The sequence below is a fragment of the Notolepis coatsorum genome (assembly GCF_963971535.1).
Source record: "Notolepis coatsorum genome assembly, chromosome: 5".
In the NCBI taxonomy this organism is placed as follows: domain Eukaryota; kingdom Metazoa; phylum Chordata; class Actinopteri; order Aulopiformes; family Paralepididae; genus Notolepis; species Notolepis coatsorum.
The window spans coordinates 145,607,678-145,625,342 of record NC_140169.1 but is presented as its reverse complement, the minus strand read 5'-3'; the positions used below and the strand labels follow the sequence as shown (position 1 = coordinate 145,625,342).

Genomic DNA, 17,665 nt, shown 5'->3' with positions numbered 1-17,665 from the left:
GGGTAGGGCATTCCACATTGTTGTGGCATAATTGCAAAACGTGTTTAGTCCCTTGTTTGAGCCGAATCTGGGTTTAACATGATTTGTTGAGCTTCCTCTGGTGTAGTGGTTGTGGTATTCACTGACCTTTGGGAAGTATTTTGACATGTACATGGGCACCCCGGTCGTATAGTGTATCTTGTAGACCAGGCCCATTGCAAGTTGCTGTACTCTGTCGTCTACTCTAAGCCATCCTAGGTTGTCAAAGTGGGCAGGGGTGAGGTGGGTTCTGGGGTTCAGGTCAAGTAGTAGTCTGACCAGTTTGTTTTGTGAAGTTTGTAATTTTGTTTTAAGCGCCTTTGAGGTGCTTTGGTACCATGAGGTGCACGCATAGTCATAGTACCCTTGAATGAGTGCTCCTGCCAGAGTCTTCAGGGTATTCTTGTTTACCAGAGAGGAGATCCGGTACAAGAATCTAGTTCGTTGGTTGACTTTTTTTTATTACATTGGATGCCATTTTGTCACAGGAAAGATTTGCCTCTAGGATGGAACCCAGGTAGGTAATTTCGTCTTTCCTTGTGACAATATTGTCACCCACTGTAACTGAGAAGCCGTCGGTCTTGCTGAGTTTGTTATTTGATCCGAAGAGAATGGACTCTGTTTTGCCCATGTGTAATGATAGTTTGTTATCAGCGAGCCATATGCAGATTTTGCCTAGTTCCGAGCTGAGGGTTTTTTCAACCTGCAACTTGTTCTTGTCAGAGACCAGCAGGGCTGAGTCGTCCGCAAACAGGAACAAGTTGCAGTCATAGGCTGACGACATGTCATTTGCATAAATTAGGAAGAGTAGCGGTCCTAGTAGGCTTCCTGGTGGAACACCACAGCTCACTGTGAGGGGGGGGGGTAGAGTACCGTTTACCTCTACCATCTGTTCTCTCCCCTCCAGGTAGGATTGCATCCAGCTCACTGATAAGCTATCAAAACCAATTGCTTTTAGCTTGTCCATCAGAATGGAGTGATTGACAGTGTCGAAGGCCTTTTGTAGGTCCAGCATGACCATGCCGCAGTATTTGCCTGCGTCCACCTCTTGTTTGATGTGGTCGTTCAAATAGAGGAGGCATGTGTCAGTGGAGTGGGACGTTCTGAAGCCAGATTGGAATTCGTGGTGATGTAAACTCGTGGTGATGTAAACAAGACGAAAGTCGCTCTCTGGTCTGCATCCCCTTAACAATTGTGTGTATTGAGCTGTACTGTATTGTTGTACCCATTCTGCAATCTGTTAATAAAGTTTTCAATCAATCAATCAATCAATCAATCAATCAATCAATCAATCAATCAATCAATCAATCAAAGCCTGCTAAACACAGTGGAACGTCGTCCAACTCTCTGCGTAGGAGAATGGGTGCAAGCGGGGATAACGGTTTGCGCATGCCTCTCTCTCTCTCTCTCTCTCTCTCTCTCTCTCTCTCTCTCTCTCTCTCTCTCTCTCTCTCTCTCTCTCTCTCTCAATTCAATTCAATTCAAATGGGCTTTATTGACATGGGAAACATACGTTTACATTGCCAAAGCCAAACAAAACAAAACAATCAAACAGAGAAAACAAAAGAAATCAGTACATTACAGACGGAATTTCTTGTACAGTCTTTATGGTGGTTGCATTCCGCTGGATGTCTCTCTCTCTATCTCTCTCTCTCTCTCTCTCTCTCTCTCTCCCCCTCTCTCTCTCTCTCGCTTTCTACAACGCAGTTGGGCGATTTGCGAATCTGATTGGCCAGGTCATTTCTGGTCATGTGACATGTACGCCCAATCCTGGGACCGCAAGTGTCTACACTGGTTAACAGTTACGCTTAGGCGCTCTTTCGAAGTTGGTTAAGGTTAGAGTTTGTCTTAGAGCATGGCGATAGAACGCCAGGTGCTTTGCCAGGCTGTTCGACGCGGTAAATGGGCAAAGACACAGCTCGTCACGCTATTGGGCGCACATGTCACATGACCAGAAACGTCAGTGGCCAATCAGAATCGCAAATCGCCCAACTGCGTTGTAGAAAGCATGATCGCGCGGTGGAGTGAGTTGCCAAGGAGACACCACCACGCGCGGTGAGCGAGCCTCGTCCCGACACCGGCGACACGAGCTGAGCAGTGAGCACGGTCACGTGAGAGAGAGAGGGAGAGAGGGAGAGAGAGGGAGAAAATGAATGCTTCTTACGGTTGTTCTCTTTGCGAATAAACACCACCGTCCTTTTTATAAGAGAGGGAGGGAAGGAATACCCGGCGACTACCTTTCTGGAAACTATCCGGCTGACTTGAATCGGTGAGTAACTCTCTTTCTATAACGTCGTTAGACTTTCTTCTAGTAACTTTGAGCTATTTTTGAGTTTATTCGAGTTGTCACCGCCGGACACGTTCAAATGTGTTCAAACTATTATTATATATAAACATATACATGTATATAATAAACATGGACATGTATGTTATTTAAACGCGCGTAATAAAATGTATGGGGAGCACATTATTACGTACTTTATTACACATTATTCGTACTAACCCTTTCTTTCACTGCCACTGTGCCACACGACAGAAGGTTAACCCTTTACTATCACCGTCGGTTGTTGTGTGATAGTAAAGAAAGGGTTAACCTTCTGTCGTGTGGCAGTGAAAGGGTTAACCGGCTGTTGTCGTGTGGCAGTGAAAGGGTTAACTATATCTATATTATTATTTATTATACTACTATAACCTGTTCTCTATCTGGGTATCTAGTTAGGTAGTGTTCACTATAACCTATAACTATAATAACTATGAATTGAAAATGGGGGACCCTGATGTAAACAAGACGAAAGTCTTTCTCTGGTCTGCATCCTCTTAATAATTGTGTGTATTGATGAGCCGTACTGTATTTGTATTGTTGTACCCATTCTGTAATCTGTTAATAAAGTTTTCATTCATTTATTCATTCATTCATTCATTCACCTGTTCTCTATCTGGGTATCTAGTTAGGTAGTGTTCACTATAACCTATAACTATAACTATGAATTGAAGATGGGGACCCTGATGTAAACAAGACGAAAGTCTTTCTCTGGTCTGCAAAATTTCTCTCGTTAACAATTGTGTGTGTTGAGCTGAATGAATGAATGAATGAAAACTTTATTAACAGATTGCAGAATGGGTACAGTGCAGTACAGCTCAATACATACAATTGTTAAGGGGATGCAGACCAGAGAAAGACTTTCGTCTTGTTTACACCAGGGTCCCCCATTTCCAATTCATCGTAACATATATGACATACATGACATACAGATAGACAGTACTGCTACATCTATACATTTATGACATACCAGATTTGCAATTACAGTACTGTATTTGTGATACAAAAAGAGTCCAGAAAGAAAAGAGTATATACATTAGGCGTAGAAACTGTACATTGGATTGGGTAGGTGGGGGTGGGACTGTACATTGGAGGTGGTTGGGGGGGGGGGGGGGGGGGTAGGAGTGTGGGGGGGGGGGGGGGGTTGGGTAGGAGTGGGGGGGGGGGGGGGGGGGTTGGGTAGGAGGGGTGGGTGGGGACTGTACATTGGAGGTGGTTGGGTGGGTGGGGGGGGGGGGGGGGGTGGGTAGGAGGGGTGGGTGGGGGACACTGTACAACTGTACAAACAACACTGTACATTGGATTATTGACAAGACCATACTTGGTAATTTACTGTACATTGGCGGGGGTTGTGTTCGGACATTTACAGGGGCCAGTTTCGAGTTGCAGTCTCCCTTAGGTGTTTTTTGAGAGTGTTTTTGAAAGTGGGTAGTGATTCACATTCCTTTACAGCTTTGGGTAGGGCGTTCCACATTGATGTGGCATAATTGCGAAACGTGTTTAGTCCCTTGTTTGAGCCGAATCTGGGTTTAACATGATTTGTGGAGCTCCCTCTGGTGTTGTGATCGTGGTATTCACTGACCTTTGGGAAGTATTTAGTCATGTACATGGGTACCTTGGTCGTGTAGTGTATCTTGTAGACCAGGCCCATTGCAAGTTGCTGTACTCTGTCGTCTACTCTAAGCCATCCTAGGTTGTCAAAGTGGGCAGGGGTGAGGTGGGTTCTAGGAGTAAGGTCAAGCAGTAGTCTGACCAGTTTGTTTTGAGATGTTTGTAATTTTGTTTTTAGCGCCTTTGAGGTGCTTTGGTACCATGAGGTGCAAGCATAGTCGTAGTACCCTTGAATGAGTGCTCCTGCTAGAGTCTTCAGGGTATTCTTGTTTACCAGTGAGGAGATCCGGTACAAGAAACGAGTTCGTTGGTTGACTTTTTTTATTACATTGGATGCCATTTTGTCACAGGAAAGATTTGCCTCTAGGATGGAACCCAGGTAGGTAATATCTTCTTTCCTTGTGACAATATTGTCACCCACTGTAACTGAGAAGCCGTCGGCCTTGCTGAGTTTGTTATTTGAACCGAAGAGAATGGACTCTGTTTTGCCCATGTGTAATGATAGTTTGTTATCAGCGAGCCATATGCAGATTTTGCTTAGTTCTGAGCTGAGGGTTTTTTCAACCTGTAATTTGTTCTTGTCAGAGACCAGCAGGGCTGAGTCGTCCGCAAACAGGAACAAGTTGCAGTCACAAGCTGACGACATGTCATTTGCATAAATTAGGAACAGTAGCGGACCTAGTATGCTTCCTTGTGGAACACCACAGTTTACTGTGAGGGGGGGGGATAGGGTACCGTTTACCTCCACCATCTGCTCTCTCCCCTCCCATTCTGTACCCATTCTGCAATCTGTTAAATAAAGTTTTCATTCATTCATTCACCTGTTCTCTATCTGGGTATCTAGTTAGGTAGTGTTCACGTCGACTAACAGTGGAACTGAGTGATAGTGTTAGTTACCTCACCTCACCTAAGTGGCTCTAGGAAAACGTTTATTTTTAGCCAAGCCCGCCATGTAGCTCCAGTTAGTGCTGCATGTGACACTAAGCTATATTTTCTATATGGTTGAGTGAATAGTCCATTTACACCTATTTTGAATTAAATCAACTCCCTCAAATTCCCCCTCAAATGTGTATACTCTATTTTTAGACTATTTTTTTGTATCACAAACAGTACTGTATTTGTAGATCTGGTATGTCATAAATGTCTAGAATAGATGTAGCAGTACTGTCTATCTGACTGTTTGATTGAATTGATTGAAAACTTTATTAACAGATTGCAGAATGGGTACAGTACAGTACAGCTCAATACATACAATTGTTAAGGGGATGCAGACCAGAGAAAGACTTTCGTCTTGTTTACATCAGGGTCCCCCATTTTCAATTCATCGTAATTGTATTGTCATGTATGTCATATATGTTACGATGAATTGAAAATGGGGGACCCTAATGTAAACAAGACGAAAGTCTTTCTCTGGTCTGCATTGAGCTGTACTGTATTGTACCCATTCTGCAATCTGTTAATAACATTTCCAATCAATCAATCAATCAAAACTGATTTCACCAAGGACTGACCAAGGCAAGTGTTATTGTTTTGTTAACTGTTAAATAGCTCTACATTCCGACAACAACCATCACTGATATAGAGTGTCTGGTCAGTAACATGGGTCTCCCAGTCCCTCCGCTCTGTAGTAAACAGCCATCACTGATATAGAGTGTCTGGTCAGTAACATGGGTCTCCCAGTCCCTCCACTCTGCAGTAAACAGCCATCACTGATACAGAGTGTCTGGTCAGTAACATGGGTCTCCCAGTCCCTCCGCTCTGCAGTAAACAGCCATCACTGATAGAGTGTCTGGTCAGTAACATGGGTCTCCCAGTCCCTCCACTCTGCAGTAAACAGTCATCACTGATATAGAGTGTCTGGTCAGTAACATGGGTCTCCCAGTCCCTCCACTCTGCAGTAAACAGCCATCACTGATATAGAGTGTCTGGTCAGTAACATGGGTCTCTCAGTGCCTCCTGCTCTGCAGTAAACAGCCATCACTGATATAGAGTGTCTGGTCAGTAACCTGGGTCTCCCAGTCCCTCCACTCTGCAGTAAACAGCCATCACTGATATAGAGTGTCTGGTCAGTAACATGGGTCTCCCAGTCCCTCCGCTCTGCAGTAAACAGCCATCACTGATAGAGTGTCTGGTCAGTAACATGGGTCTCCCAGTCCCTCCACTCTGCAGTAAACAGCCATCACTGATACAGAGTGTCTGGTCAGTAACATGGGTCTCCCAGTCCCTCCACTCTGCAGTAAACAGTCATCACTGATATAGAGTGTCTGGTCAGTAACATGGGTCTCCCAGTCCCTCCACTCTGCAGTAACAGCCATCACTGATATAGAGTGTCTGGTCAGTAACATGGGTCTCTCAGTCCCTCCTGCTCTGCAGTAAACAGCCATCACTGATATAGAGTGTCTGGTCAGTAACATGGGTCTCCCAGTCCCTCCACTCTGCAGTAAACAGCCATCACTGATATAGAGTGTCTGGTCAGTAACATGGGTCTCTCAGTCCCTCCTGCTCTGCAGTAAACAGCCATCACTGATATAGAGTGTCTGGTCAGTAACCTGGGTCTCCCAGTCCCTCCACTCTGCAGTAAACAGCCATCACTGATATAGAGTGTCTGGTCAGTAACATGGGTCTCCCAGTCCCTCCGCTCTGCAGTAAACAGAAAAGAAATGTTCTGGTACCCCTTCCCACGTCATCCAATCAGGAGAGAGGACCCTCATGTGTACTTATTTCAATCTTGCCAAGCCAAATTAGCTTACTGTACTGGTAGATTATTTTAGGACACATTTGTAATCAAAGACACATGCTTAAAACTAGTTTTTATTTCTTATTTATGTTGAGAAATTGGGAACGGGATACCACACAATGCATTTTGTGTTCCCTGCGAGCGGAGGGACTGTGAGTGACCCATGTTACTGACCAAACACTCTATATCAGTGATGGCTGTCAGAACATAGAGCTATTATGTTAACATGTAGACCACATATTATAATAACAAACAAAAAAATACTACGTACAGCACCTTTAACTGGCCACTAATAGCTGGAGAATGTTTACGCCAGTCTGCAGTCGGTCTAAAAGGAACAGGATTAAAACACAATAATTTGTACACAAGTTCTCAGAGAGAGAGAGAGAGCTCTTAATCAAGTCGTCCTCAATTAATCAGTTAAAGGGGAACTATCTTATAAATGGCCTTTTTGAGTGTTTAGCATTGTTTCCTAGCTATGTGAACTTATATTAATATGATCTATGTCTCAAAATTCTCATATTGGCGCATTCTTCCAATTCTCCTCTCACAATATTCACCCTCACTGAACTGAGTCATTTGAAAATGTGCGCGATATGTGATGTCATAAAGACACCGCTGCATGTATTGTTAATGTTCAGGCGACGACGCTGCTGTGCAGTGGTTTAGGAGCCCAGGCTCAAAACAGCTCGAGATCTTGAGGTAGAAAAATGCTGTTTTTGAGGACTTGATTAGAAATACAAAACAATGAATAAAAAAAATATATATATTACAGAGGTGTTCCATAGACTCACAGGAATTGTGTAAAAGTGCCCAAATAGTGAAAGAAATAGTAAAATAGTTCCCCTTTAAGCCAAATGTTTGTACTTGGACTCCATCGTACTGTTTGACTACACAGGTTTGAGCCCAGTGACCCGACAGCTCCAAACAGTGTTTCCCATAATATGTAGATTTATATTGTTTTACATTTCCCAAAACGGACATAATAACATGCCAACGGTGCTTCTTGCTGGATAATATGTAAAGACCTTTCCACTCAAACACACACCGACCAGCTATACCACAACAAATAATATAAGCCTAGATCTCTGAACATGTAGCCTCCAGTTTGTAGACTGTGTCTGATCACATTTAGCTGATTGCCATCATGTAAATTCACTTCATGCAACACAACGAAACAGTATGTTAATTGTATTTGGCCGATTGTATTTAAAAACCATGCGTAATAATTTCACACACGGCCTAATCCGAATCCACACGTTTTAAGCACCCCCCCCCCCTCCTCTCCCGTGCACATGTCACACCCGTCGTAGTTAGCCATACTTTCTGGTCAGGTAGGTTGGGGTTGGCACTGGAAACCGGTTCTAATAGGAACTGGTTCCTAACTTCCGGTAATTTTGATTCTTAAAAAATAAATAAAAAAATTAAAAAAAATTTACTTTGTTAATTAATACCCTAGTTACAGTACAGCAACCAAATTAAACTGTATCAAGTCAACTGAAAATGTGAATAGTATGAAAAAAATATATAATATAAAAGAAAAAAGAAAAAAAATTCTCCTGCGAAATAAGCTGTGACCTGTTTTGACCTGCACCTCAAAGAATCGGAATCGAGAATAGCTTAGAACAGGAATCGATATATGGAGAATCGGAATCGGAACCGGAATCGTTCAAATCCAAACGATGCCCAACCCTACAGGTACGTTGGAGTTGGCGCGCGGGGCGTTCATGGCCGTGGGCTTGCATGCTAGTAGCCGGGCATGTGTCCAGGGCGGGCAGGCATCTTCATTCTGTTCAGGTATACTGTAGGTCCGTCCCCCCCCCCCCCCAGCGCTCCTGTCGCCAAGCCGGGGCAGAGCAGGAGATCCCAGGCTTAATTAAGCCCTCAGGAGCAGATGGCCCTATGGTTGTCTGCTGTTTGTCAGCCGCGCACCATCACCACTCTAAACGGAGTTAAGTGCTGCCGTAGGGGAGGGGGTTGCAGCTTGGACCAGGAGCGGAGGGATAGACCTGCTACTAGACATGATTAGAGGGGGGGGGGGGGGGGGGGGGGGGGGTGGCGGCCATGTGTTGTGTGGATGCATGGCTGACTATACACTGTAAGAAAAAAAGCTGCAAGAAAACGGTAAATGTCTGTCATCAATGTTATTATTGTTTGCCAAATACTTACTGTCAAATGACAGTAAAATCAAATACATTTACAGATTACAACCTGTATTTAATGGTTAGTATTTTGATAAAAGGTAATTTACTGTATGTGTATGGCATTTACACTTAAAGTAGAAAGTATTTAGTGTTTATGTCAGTCTCTTTACTAACATTTGTTAGACTAATGTGTTAAATAGCTCTTCATTCCAACAGCCATCACTGATATAGAGTGTCTGGTCAGTAACATGGGTCTCCCACTAGTCCCTCAGATCTGCAGTAAACACAAAATAAATGTTTTGGTATCCCGTTCCCATTTCATCCAATCAGGAGAGAGAACCCTAGATATTTTTTTACTTATATCAAATCTTGCCATGCCACATTTTCTTACTGCACTGGCAGATTGTTTTACTTGTTTCAAGGACACATTTCTATTAGTTATTTTTGTCAGACCATTTTTGCAGTGTGGAGTTCTCTCACCTGATTGGATAAAGTGGGACCGAGATACCAGAAACATTTATTTTGTGTTTACTGCAGAGCAGGAGGGACTGGGAGACCCATGTTGACCGACCAGGCAATCTATATCAGTGATGGCTGTTTGATTGTAGAGAACATGTAGACCACTTATTTTAACAAACAAATAAATACCACTTACAGCACCTTTTAAGTTGTTCAACGTATTGTGTTCTGTACACCATATTGTGATTTCATATCTCCTCAGTCTAACAAACATTGTATCTTTTAGACCTGTTATATCTGTGAGCAGGAGAACACTCACTTCAGAGCCCAAGATCACACCTGTTAAAAGATCCAAAAGAAAGAACTTCATTAGCTAGCCTATACACGCAGAGCGAACATCATACAGTCATACCACCACATTTGCTAATCCGGATTAATATAACTTTCAACTAGCATCCTTGAAATAGATTTTAATCCACAGCAGTGGCAGCTAGCCTAGTGGTTAATTGTCTCATAAAAACATCTTTACTTGGCTATTACATCCTCTATACCAGTATATACAAGGACTATTCAAGAAATCAGAGGAACCAGGGCTGGGCGATATATGCCCTGTGATATTTTGTTTGAGTTTTGACGGTATCTTTTTCCAGTACAAATCACAACGTGATATATGACACATTTTCAAATGACTTTATCTTGTACTACAGGTGTCTTCGTGGTGCTATTTCATTCAAAACGGTCTATTTTAGACTTTTTAATACTTAAAAAAGAACATAACTTAAAAATGTACAGTATAAAGGCCTATATGTATTTTTTATTAACAATATATATTGTGGATGACCTTACAACAGTACTATAAAAACCCATACCTTTGCACGGATACCGTGACGGTATTCACATTCGGTATATACCTCCCAGCTCTGGAGGGAACTATTTTGACGTAGCTGAGTCATGCTGGTTTGGGACGAGGCTAAATTTAAAGGCTTGCAGGTGAGTGAGGACAGAGAGGTTGCCATGTTAAGAGTCAGTGAGATTAGCGGTGTGTGTGTGGGAGGGATGGTTGTTTTGGTTCTGACCTGAGCTGACCTTTCTCAGCCTAACCTTCAGTCAGTTTAGTCTAGTGGACGATATGGAAGAAGAACTTCATGATGTAATAGAGGCCTTGCATGGAATGTTACATGGTTTTATTTCTTCCAGGATGGCTGCCTGTAACATAGCAACTAGGGATAAAAGCGTCAGCTAAATGACTAAATGTAAATGTAAATGTGGATGCTCGATATTGGCTTTTTTACCGATACCGATATACCGATATTGTCCAACTCTTAATTTCCGATACCGATATCAACCGATACCGATATATGCAGGGTTTCCCCCGCCAAAAAAACTTAATAATTTCAGGTAATTAACATTACATATGTCTTGTTGTGGAATTAACATAACATTATGCATACTTTTGACAATAAATAAAATCAGAATTTGTTCTTACTTGCTTGCCTGGGTAAATAAAGGTTATAGAAATGTAATTTCTTTCTTTTCTTTTTAAACCGATACCGATATTTTCCGATAATATCGGACATCCCTAATAGCATCCATTATGTGCAAGAGACAACAACATTTTGCACATTTAATGTGCAAAACAACAGGCGCTGCTATGTGTTGATTTATGAGAAATATACAAACAAAAAATACAACAATTCGTTGTTCTTCTTATTACCGGATCTTGTGAATAATTCACAGTAGAACAGTAGTATCCTGCTTTTCCAGTTTTTCACCTACTCTATCACTGCACAGAGAGAAAGTAGGCATTTTCTTTTGAAAGTGTTTACCAATGTGGTTACAGGCAGCAGCCATCCTGGAAGAAAGAAAACGACACACACATTCTGTGCCCCCCCCCCCCCCTCCCTCCCTCCCCTGCATTGATACCACAACATCGGCTTATGCATGCAAAGTCTAAATAGGTCTAATCCAATTGGTTTCATTACATCGAACTGCATGGTACCACACGATTTGAGTGCTTGTTTTCACTATTTTAAGAATTGTGTACCACAGTATCATACTGCAGTCTCATCTCACCATGCGATCCCATTGAAAGATAAAAAAATGCACAAATAGAATCATTGCCCAGCCATAATACAAACAAAGTGCATTGATGATGACAGACTTAGCCTAGTTCCAGCATGGTCTCTGTGTATAAAACAACAACACAGGGTCAAGACGGAGGCAGCGGTCAACAGAGTGTTTAAAAACAACAGGAAGTGACTCACTGCTGTTATCAGGCTTTTGAGTCCATAATAACAGGCCTAGAGATCATCAAACGCAGCAAAAATGCACTTCAGTTTCATTAAAGGTACTCACTATTATTAACCCTTTCACTACCACACTACAGACGGCTAAGGGTTAAAAAAAACATTTGACATTATTTTATTATTGGATTATTATGATCTATTTTTCTTGGTTTGATTACTTGTTGTAGGCTCTGCTCTGTACCTGGCTGGGGCTTTTTATTATATTCCAAAAACGTGGCCGTGAGGATGATTTCAAGGTGTTCCATAGCATCACGTGTCCCGTGGCTCTAGCTGCAGTTAAGTAATGGTGGCCGTCGTCGGCTCACTTTGATCGTTCTCTATTTTTGGGAAAACGGCACCATTGTGTGTCTCTATGGGTTTACTGAGAATTTGGTGACGGTGGTGGCGGTGACGGTGACGGTCTTAACGGCACCATTGTGTCTCTATGGGTTTACTGAGAATGTGGTGACGGTGGTGGCGGTGACGGTGACGGTCTTAACGGCACCATTGTGTTACAGGAGCGGCGCGCGGGGGGCGATGATGGGGAGAACACAAGGATTACACCCGTCACGGCTCCTGAGCTGAGAGGTCCCCACCGCAGCCCGTAGCAGCAGCAGCAGCAGCAGCACCCAGGGAGCTCTGACCCCCGGTGGCACCGGGGAGCGGCGATGATCACGACGTCCCACATGAACGGCTACGCGAAGGAGGACCCGAGCGGCCATGAGGCCACCAAGCCCCACGCGGAGAGGGCCGTGGACTGTCCCGGGGAGGAGGAGGGAGGCGGCGGTGGCGCTAACGCCTCGCGCTGCGGCCCCCAGATGGAGCGGATCCAGCACTACCAGGAGGAGCTGAGGAAGAGGAGGGAGGACGAAGGCAGGGCAAAGCACGAGATCGACCCCAACGCCTCGCTCAGGCTCAAGAAGCTGGCCCAGAACCCCAAGGTGGGCATCGACAACCCCACCTTCGACGGGAAGGAGGGCGCGGCCGGCAGCGACGACAGGTCTCCTGCGCCCCCGGACCCTGTGGCGGGTGAGTGAGAGAGCTCGGAGTTCAAGGGTCATGGTTATTATTGAGTTAAAGTCAAGATTCAAGAGTTTATTCATCACATACATACCAGGGCATGCAGTCAAATGCGGTTGGCCAAGCCCACTACGATTGTGCAAAAATACAATAGTAATAATTAGGGATGTCCGATATTATTGGCCAATATCGGCATAAAAATGTGATATCGGAAAATATCGGTATCTGTTTTCAAAAAAAAATTAAATTTACATTAATTTAACCTTTATTTACCCAGGCAAGTAAGTAAGAACAAATTCTGATTTTATTTATTGTCAAAAGTATGCATAATGTTGTGTTAATTCCACGACAAGAGATAATCAATGTTAATTACCTGAAGTTATTCCGTTTTTTTTGGGGGGAAACCCTGCATATATCGGTATCGGTTGATATCGGTATCGGAAATTAAGAGTTGGACAATATCGGTATATCGGATATCGGTAAAAAAGCCAATATCGAGCATCGCTAGTAATAAAATAAGTCGAATAGACGTGATTAAAATAGACATGTTAATAAATCACTTCAAGGCACTGGGTCCTATTGTACACTACTATACAATATACAATTTTTACTTCTATGTCCCTATGCTATACTTGCTGTGACTAAACTATTACTATGCAATAATCACAACAAGTTCTTATTGTTCTGAGGAAGCTGTGATTATTTATCGGACATAAAAGGTACAAACGTGTTCTGTGCCTCGGTCACCTCGCCGCCAGCTTCATAAGATAAGATGAGATGAGATATTCCTTTATTGATCCCCTTGGGGAAATTCAGGCGTCATAGCAGCACGGGGGAGCAGGGGGGGGGGGGGGGGGTTATGGTATGGGCAGGGTAATAGTAGATACTAGGGGTGTAACGGTACACAAAAATCACGGTTCGGTACGTACCTGGGTTTTGAAGTCACGGGTTCGGTACGGGTTTTTGGTACAGTGGGGGAAAGTTTGGCTTTCCATGTTCCACACTCAGGGGTGATGTAGTGTGCAGTTACTGTTAAGTAGGGCTGTCAATGAATATTCTATATTCAAATTAATAATGGACTTGTAAAAGCGCTGCATGATGGATAGGAGACACGCGACATCTGAACAACGACGTGCGAGTAATAATGAACAACAACAACAACAACAACAACCAGAAGACAGTGGTTTGTACTCTGAGCATCTCGAGCCCCGGTTGGAAATACTTCGCCGGATTTTGATTAACTTGTGGAAGCTCGAGACCGTTTTTAATATGCAAGCTATGTAAACTACAGCTGGAGTTCTAGCGTCAAGAATGTACGGTAAGTAGCCTACTTTTCTGTTGTTAGAACTTTATTGTAAATCATCCCTCAGGGTAAAACGTTATTGAATAGAGAAAAAAAAATAAGCGTCATGCAGCTTTTGCAGGTCCCGTTTCATATCATTAATTTGATCTCCGAGAGACGGCCCCTTCCACCTCACGCACTGAGAGAGAGAGTGAGAGAGAGAGAGAGAGAGAGAGAGAGAGAGAGAGAGAGAGGGTTGAACGAACACCTGGCACTTTGCGCCAATTATATATTTTGGGAGGAAGGGGTGAACTTGGGGAGTTTTGAATAAAATTCTGCACCCAAAAAAAGCTTCTGCACATGCGTTCCGTTAGTGGTTAACGCACCGTTAACGAAGGTCCAGCACTGAAACGGTTCGGTACGGATACCGTTACACTTACCACTACACCCCTAGTGGAAGAAAGACGTAAATATAGGCAACACAATTTGATCCGAGTATAAAAATATGTGAATAATATATAAACAGTGTAAACACAATATAATTAACTCTGAATATTATATGAGAAAAAATAAACAATGTAACAATATATAATTAACTCTGAATATAAAAAGAGGAGAAATGCTGCCCATCATACGCATTGAATTATAACTTGAAGCCAGCTTCTGGATCCTGGAAAACAGCAGTTCTTCTAGTGGAATGGAAACAGCTGCTGGTTCATTCCAAACTAACCAGGAGGACCACCAGGAAGCTGCGCTGCAACTCATTCACAATGTGCATCGTGGGCAGGGCAGCAACACCCCCCACTCTCAGGCCACAACACCCCCCCCCACTACCACTCCCACTCCCAGGCCACATTCACAGAAGACCACCATGTCCCTGTCGTCATGGCGTGCAGAGAGGGGAGGTGCTGTGGTCCACGGGGAGGAGAGGGGGGGGGGGGGGGGGGGGGGCAGAGAGGGGAGGTGCTGTGGTCCACGGGGAGGAGAGGGGGGGGGGGGGGGGGGCAGAGAGGGGAGGTGCTGTGGTCCACGGGGAGGAGAGGAGGGGGGCAGAGAGGGGAGGTGCTGTGGTACACGGGGAGGAGAGGAGGGGGGGCAGAGAGGGGAGGTGCTGTGGTCCACGGGGAGGAGAGGGGGGGGGGTGAAGGAGGAAGGGGAAGCTGAGGGAGCAGAGGAGGAGGAGAACACGACACCAGGAGGAGAACTTTCACAACAACCTTGTGGAACAAAGGAGCGAGAACAATGGCTGTGGGGGGTCACCCGGAGGTCAGCAGAGGACGGGGGGGGGGGGGGGGGTGTTTATATATACGGGGGGAGTCCTCCTTTTATACACACTTTATCCTTGGCCCCGGTTCTGGACTGAATCGGGAGACGATTGATGATATCAGATTATTATGTTCTTTCTTTCTTTCTTTTCTTTATTTCTTGGTCATAACGCTTCCTGTTTCGTTGCACAAAAGGGGTCGTTAATCATCCGAGGACGTTCTTTGGGATGAAGAGAGTCTGTGGGTTAATTGGTCCTGTGAGGACGAGGCGAAGACGGTACCTGTGTTCTTTTAGCTGATGTGGATTCTCAATGGAAGGGAATAATGCCACATATTTAGACGCACGCACACACACACGCACACGCACAAGCACACACACGAGCGCGCACACACACACACATGTGTATTGACCTAGGCTAAAATCTGGGACATTGTCATCAATATAAATTAATTCCTTAACCCTGAAGCTAACCTTAATCTTCACCAATACATGTCTAACCTTACCCCTTACCTTAACCATAACCATTACAAAAAAAAAATCCATTTAGGGGTCAGTTTTGATCTACTATTGGAAGAGCTGTCAATCAGCTGGTGTACTTTAACACACACACACACACACACACACACACACACACACACACACACACACACACACACACACACACACACACACACACCTACACACACACACACACACACACACACACACACACACACACACACACACACACAGTATCACATCTTTACTGTCCCTCAGATGATCTCTCCTCTGATAACATTACAGGGGCAGTTCACCCAAAATAAAACAAACAAATAGCCTGCTATCTGTCTATCCAGATAGGTTCACTGTGATTCACTTAGTTCTGGAGATGTCTGCTGTAGAGATATCTGCTGTAGAGATGTCTGCTGTAGAGATATCTGCTGTAGAGATGTCTGCTGTAGAGATGTCTGTTGTAGAGATATCTGCTGTAGAGATGTCTGCTGTAGAGATATCTGCTGTAGAGATGTCTGCTGTAGAGATATCTGCTGTAGAGATGTCTGCTGTAGAGATATCTGCTGTAGAGATATCTGCTGTAGAGATATCTGCTGTAGAGATGTCTGCTGTAGAGATATCTGTTGTAGAGATGTCTGCTGTAGAGATGTCTGCTGTAGAGATGTCTGCTGTAGAGATGTCTGCTGTAGAGATATCTGTTGTAGAGATGTCTGCTGTAGAGATATCTGCTGTAGAGATGTCTGCTGTAGAGATGTCTGCTGTAGAGATGTCTGCTGTAGAGATGTCTGCTGTAGAGATATCTGCTGTAGAGATGTCTGCTGTAGAGATGTCTGCTGTAGAGATATCTGCTGTAGAGATGTCTGCTGTAGAGATGTCTGCTGTAGAGATATCTGTTGTAGAGATGTCTGCTGTAGAGATGTCTGCTGTAGAGATATCTGCTGTAGAGATGTCTGCTGTAGAGATGTCTGCTGTAGAGATATCTGCTGTAGAGATATCTGCTGTAGAGATGTCTGCTGTAGAGATATCTGCTGTAGAGATATCTGCTGTAGAGATGTCTGCTGTAGAGATGTCTGCTGTAGAGATATCTGCCATCACAGAGCTGAATGTTTAATCTTTTTTTTAACACAAAAGCAACATCTCCTTCCAGAAATCATGACCCAGATAATCCACAGACCTTTCATGCAGGAACTATTTTCTACCCAAGTACACCCCGTTCATTATTACAGGCCGGGAGTGTAATTTGGTGGAAAATAGCTCCTACAGGAAACTGGTCATGGAAAGAGATGTTGCCTTTGAGTTTTTCAAATTCGAGTGCCATTCAGCTCTGCTGTGACGGCAGATATCTCCACGGAAGATATCTCTAAAACTAGGAGAATCACACTGAAACTATCTGGATGGATAGATGGCACTGTGCGACACACTGATAGTGTCTGGTCAGTAACATGGGTCTCCCACTACTCCCAGTCACTCCTGCTCTGCAGTAAACACAAAATACAGCAGTCGCCTGGTAATCGGAGGTTCCTGGTTTGATTCCCGCTCCTCCTATGGGCCAGTGTGTTGAAGAGCAAGACACTTAACCCCTAATTGCATGGTCACCTCCGTCGTCGGTGTGTGAAGAATGTGTGAGTGAATGGATAAAATGTGAGGCGCAAATTGTAAAGCGCTTTGGATAAAAGCTGTTATATAAATGCATCCATTTACTCTGGGTAAGGGGGAAAACATGGTTTTTATTTTTAATTTTTTTCAAATATTTATTTTTATCGCTTTATTTCTACTGGGCAGTCCAGTAGAGAGAGACAGATGAGGAATGGGAGACAGAGTGGGGGGAAGACATTCGGCAAATAACAACGGGTTCGGGAGTCGAACCCGGGTCGGCCGTGTCGCGGCTGAGCATGCTATGTGGTTCGCCACTGGGGCGCCCAGGTTTTAATTTTATTATTTGTGAGGTTTGGTCTGCTCCCCACCCACTTGCTCCGTTCCTTTAAGGTATTTTGTTAATTAATTGCATTCCCCGCCACACGCTTCTTTCCT

The 17,665-nt window shown here is 44.1% G+C and overlaps 1 protein-coding gene across 2 annotated transcripts in view; it reads left to right on the top strand.

Moving 5' to 3' along the window:
• The first annotated feature begins 2,149 nt into the window (after positions 1–2,149).
• pals1b (protein associated with LIN7 1, MAGUK p55 family member b) overlaps positions 2,150–17,665 on the top strand; it is a 70,584-nt gene continuing 55,068 nt past the window's right edge. For both annotated transcript variants that reach the window (XM_084314579.1, XM_084314578.1), the window contains exons 1-2: positions 2,150–2,287; positions 12,093–12,603. In XM_084314579.1, coding sequence (XP_084170705.1) covers positions 12,243–12,603 — 361 coding nt within the window. In that variant the 5' untranslated portion in view covers positions 2,150–2,287; positions 12,093–12,242. The remainder of the gene's footprint in view (positions 2,288–12,092; positions 12,604–17,665) is intronic.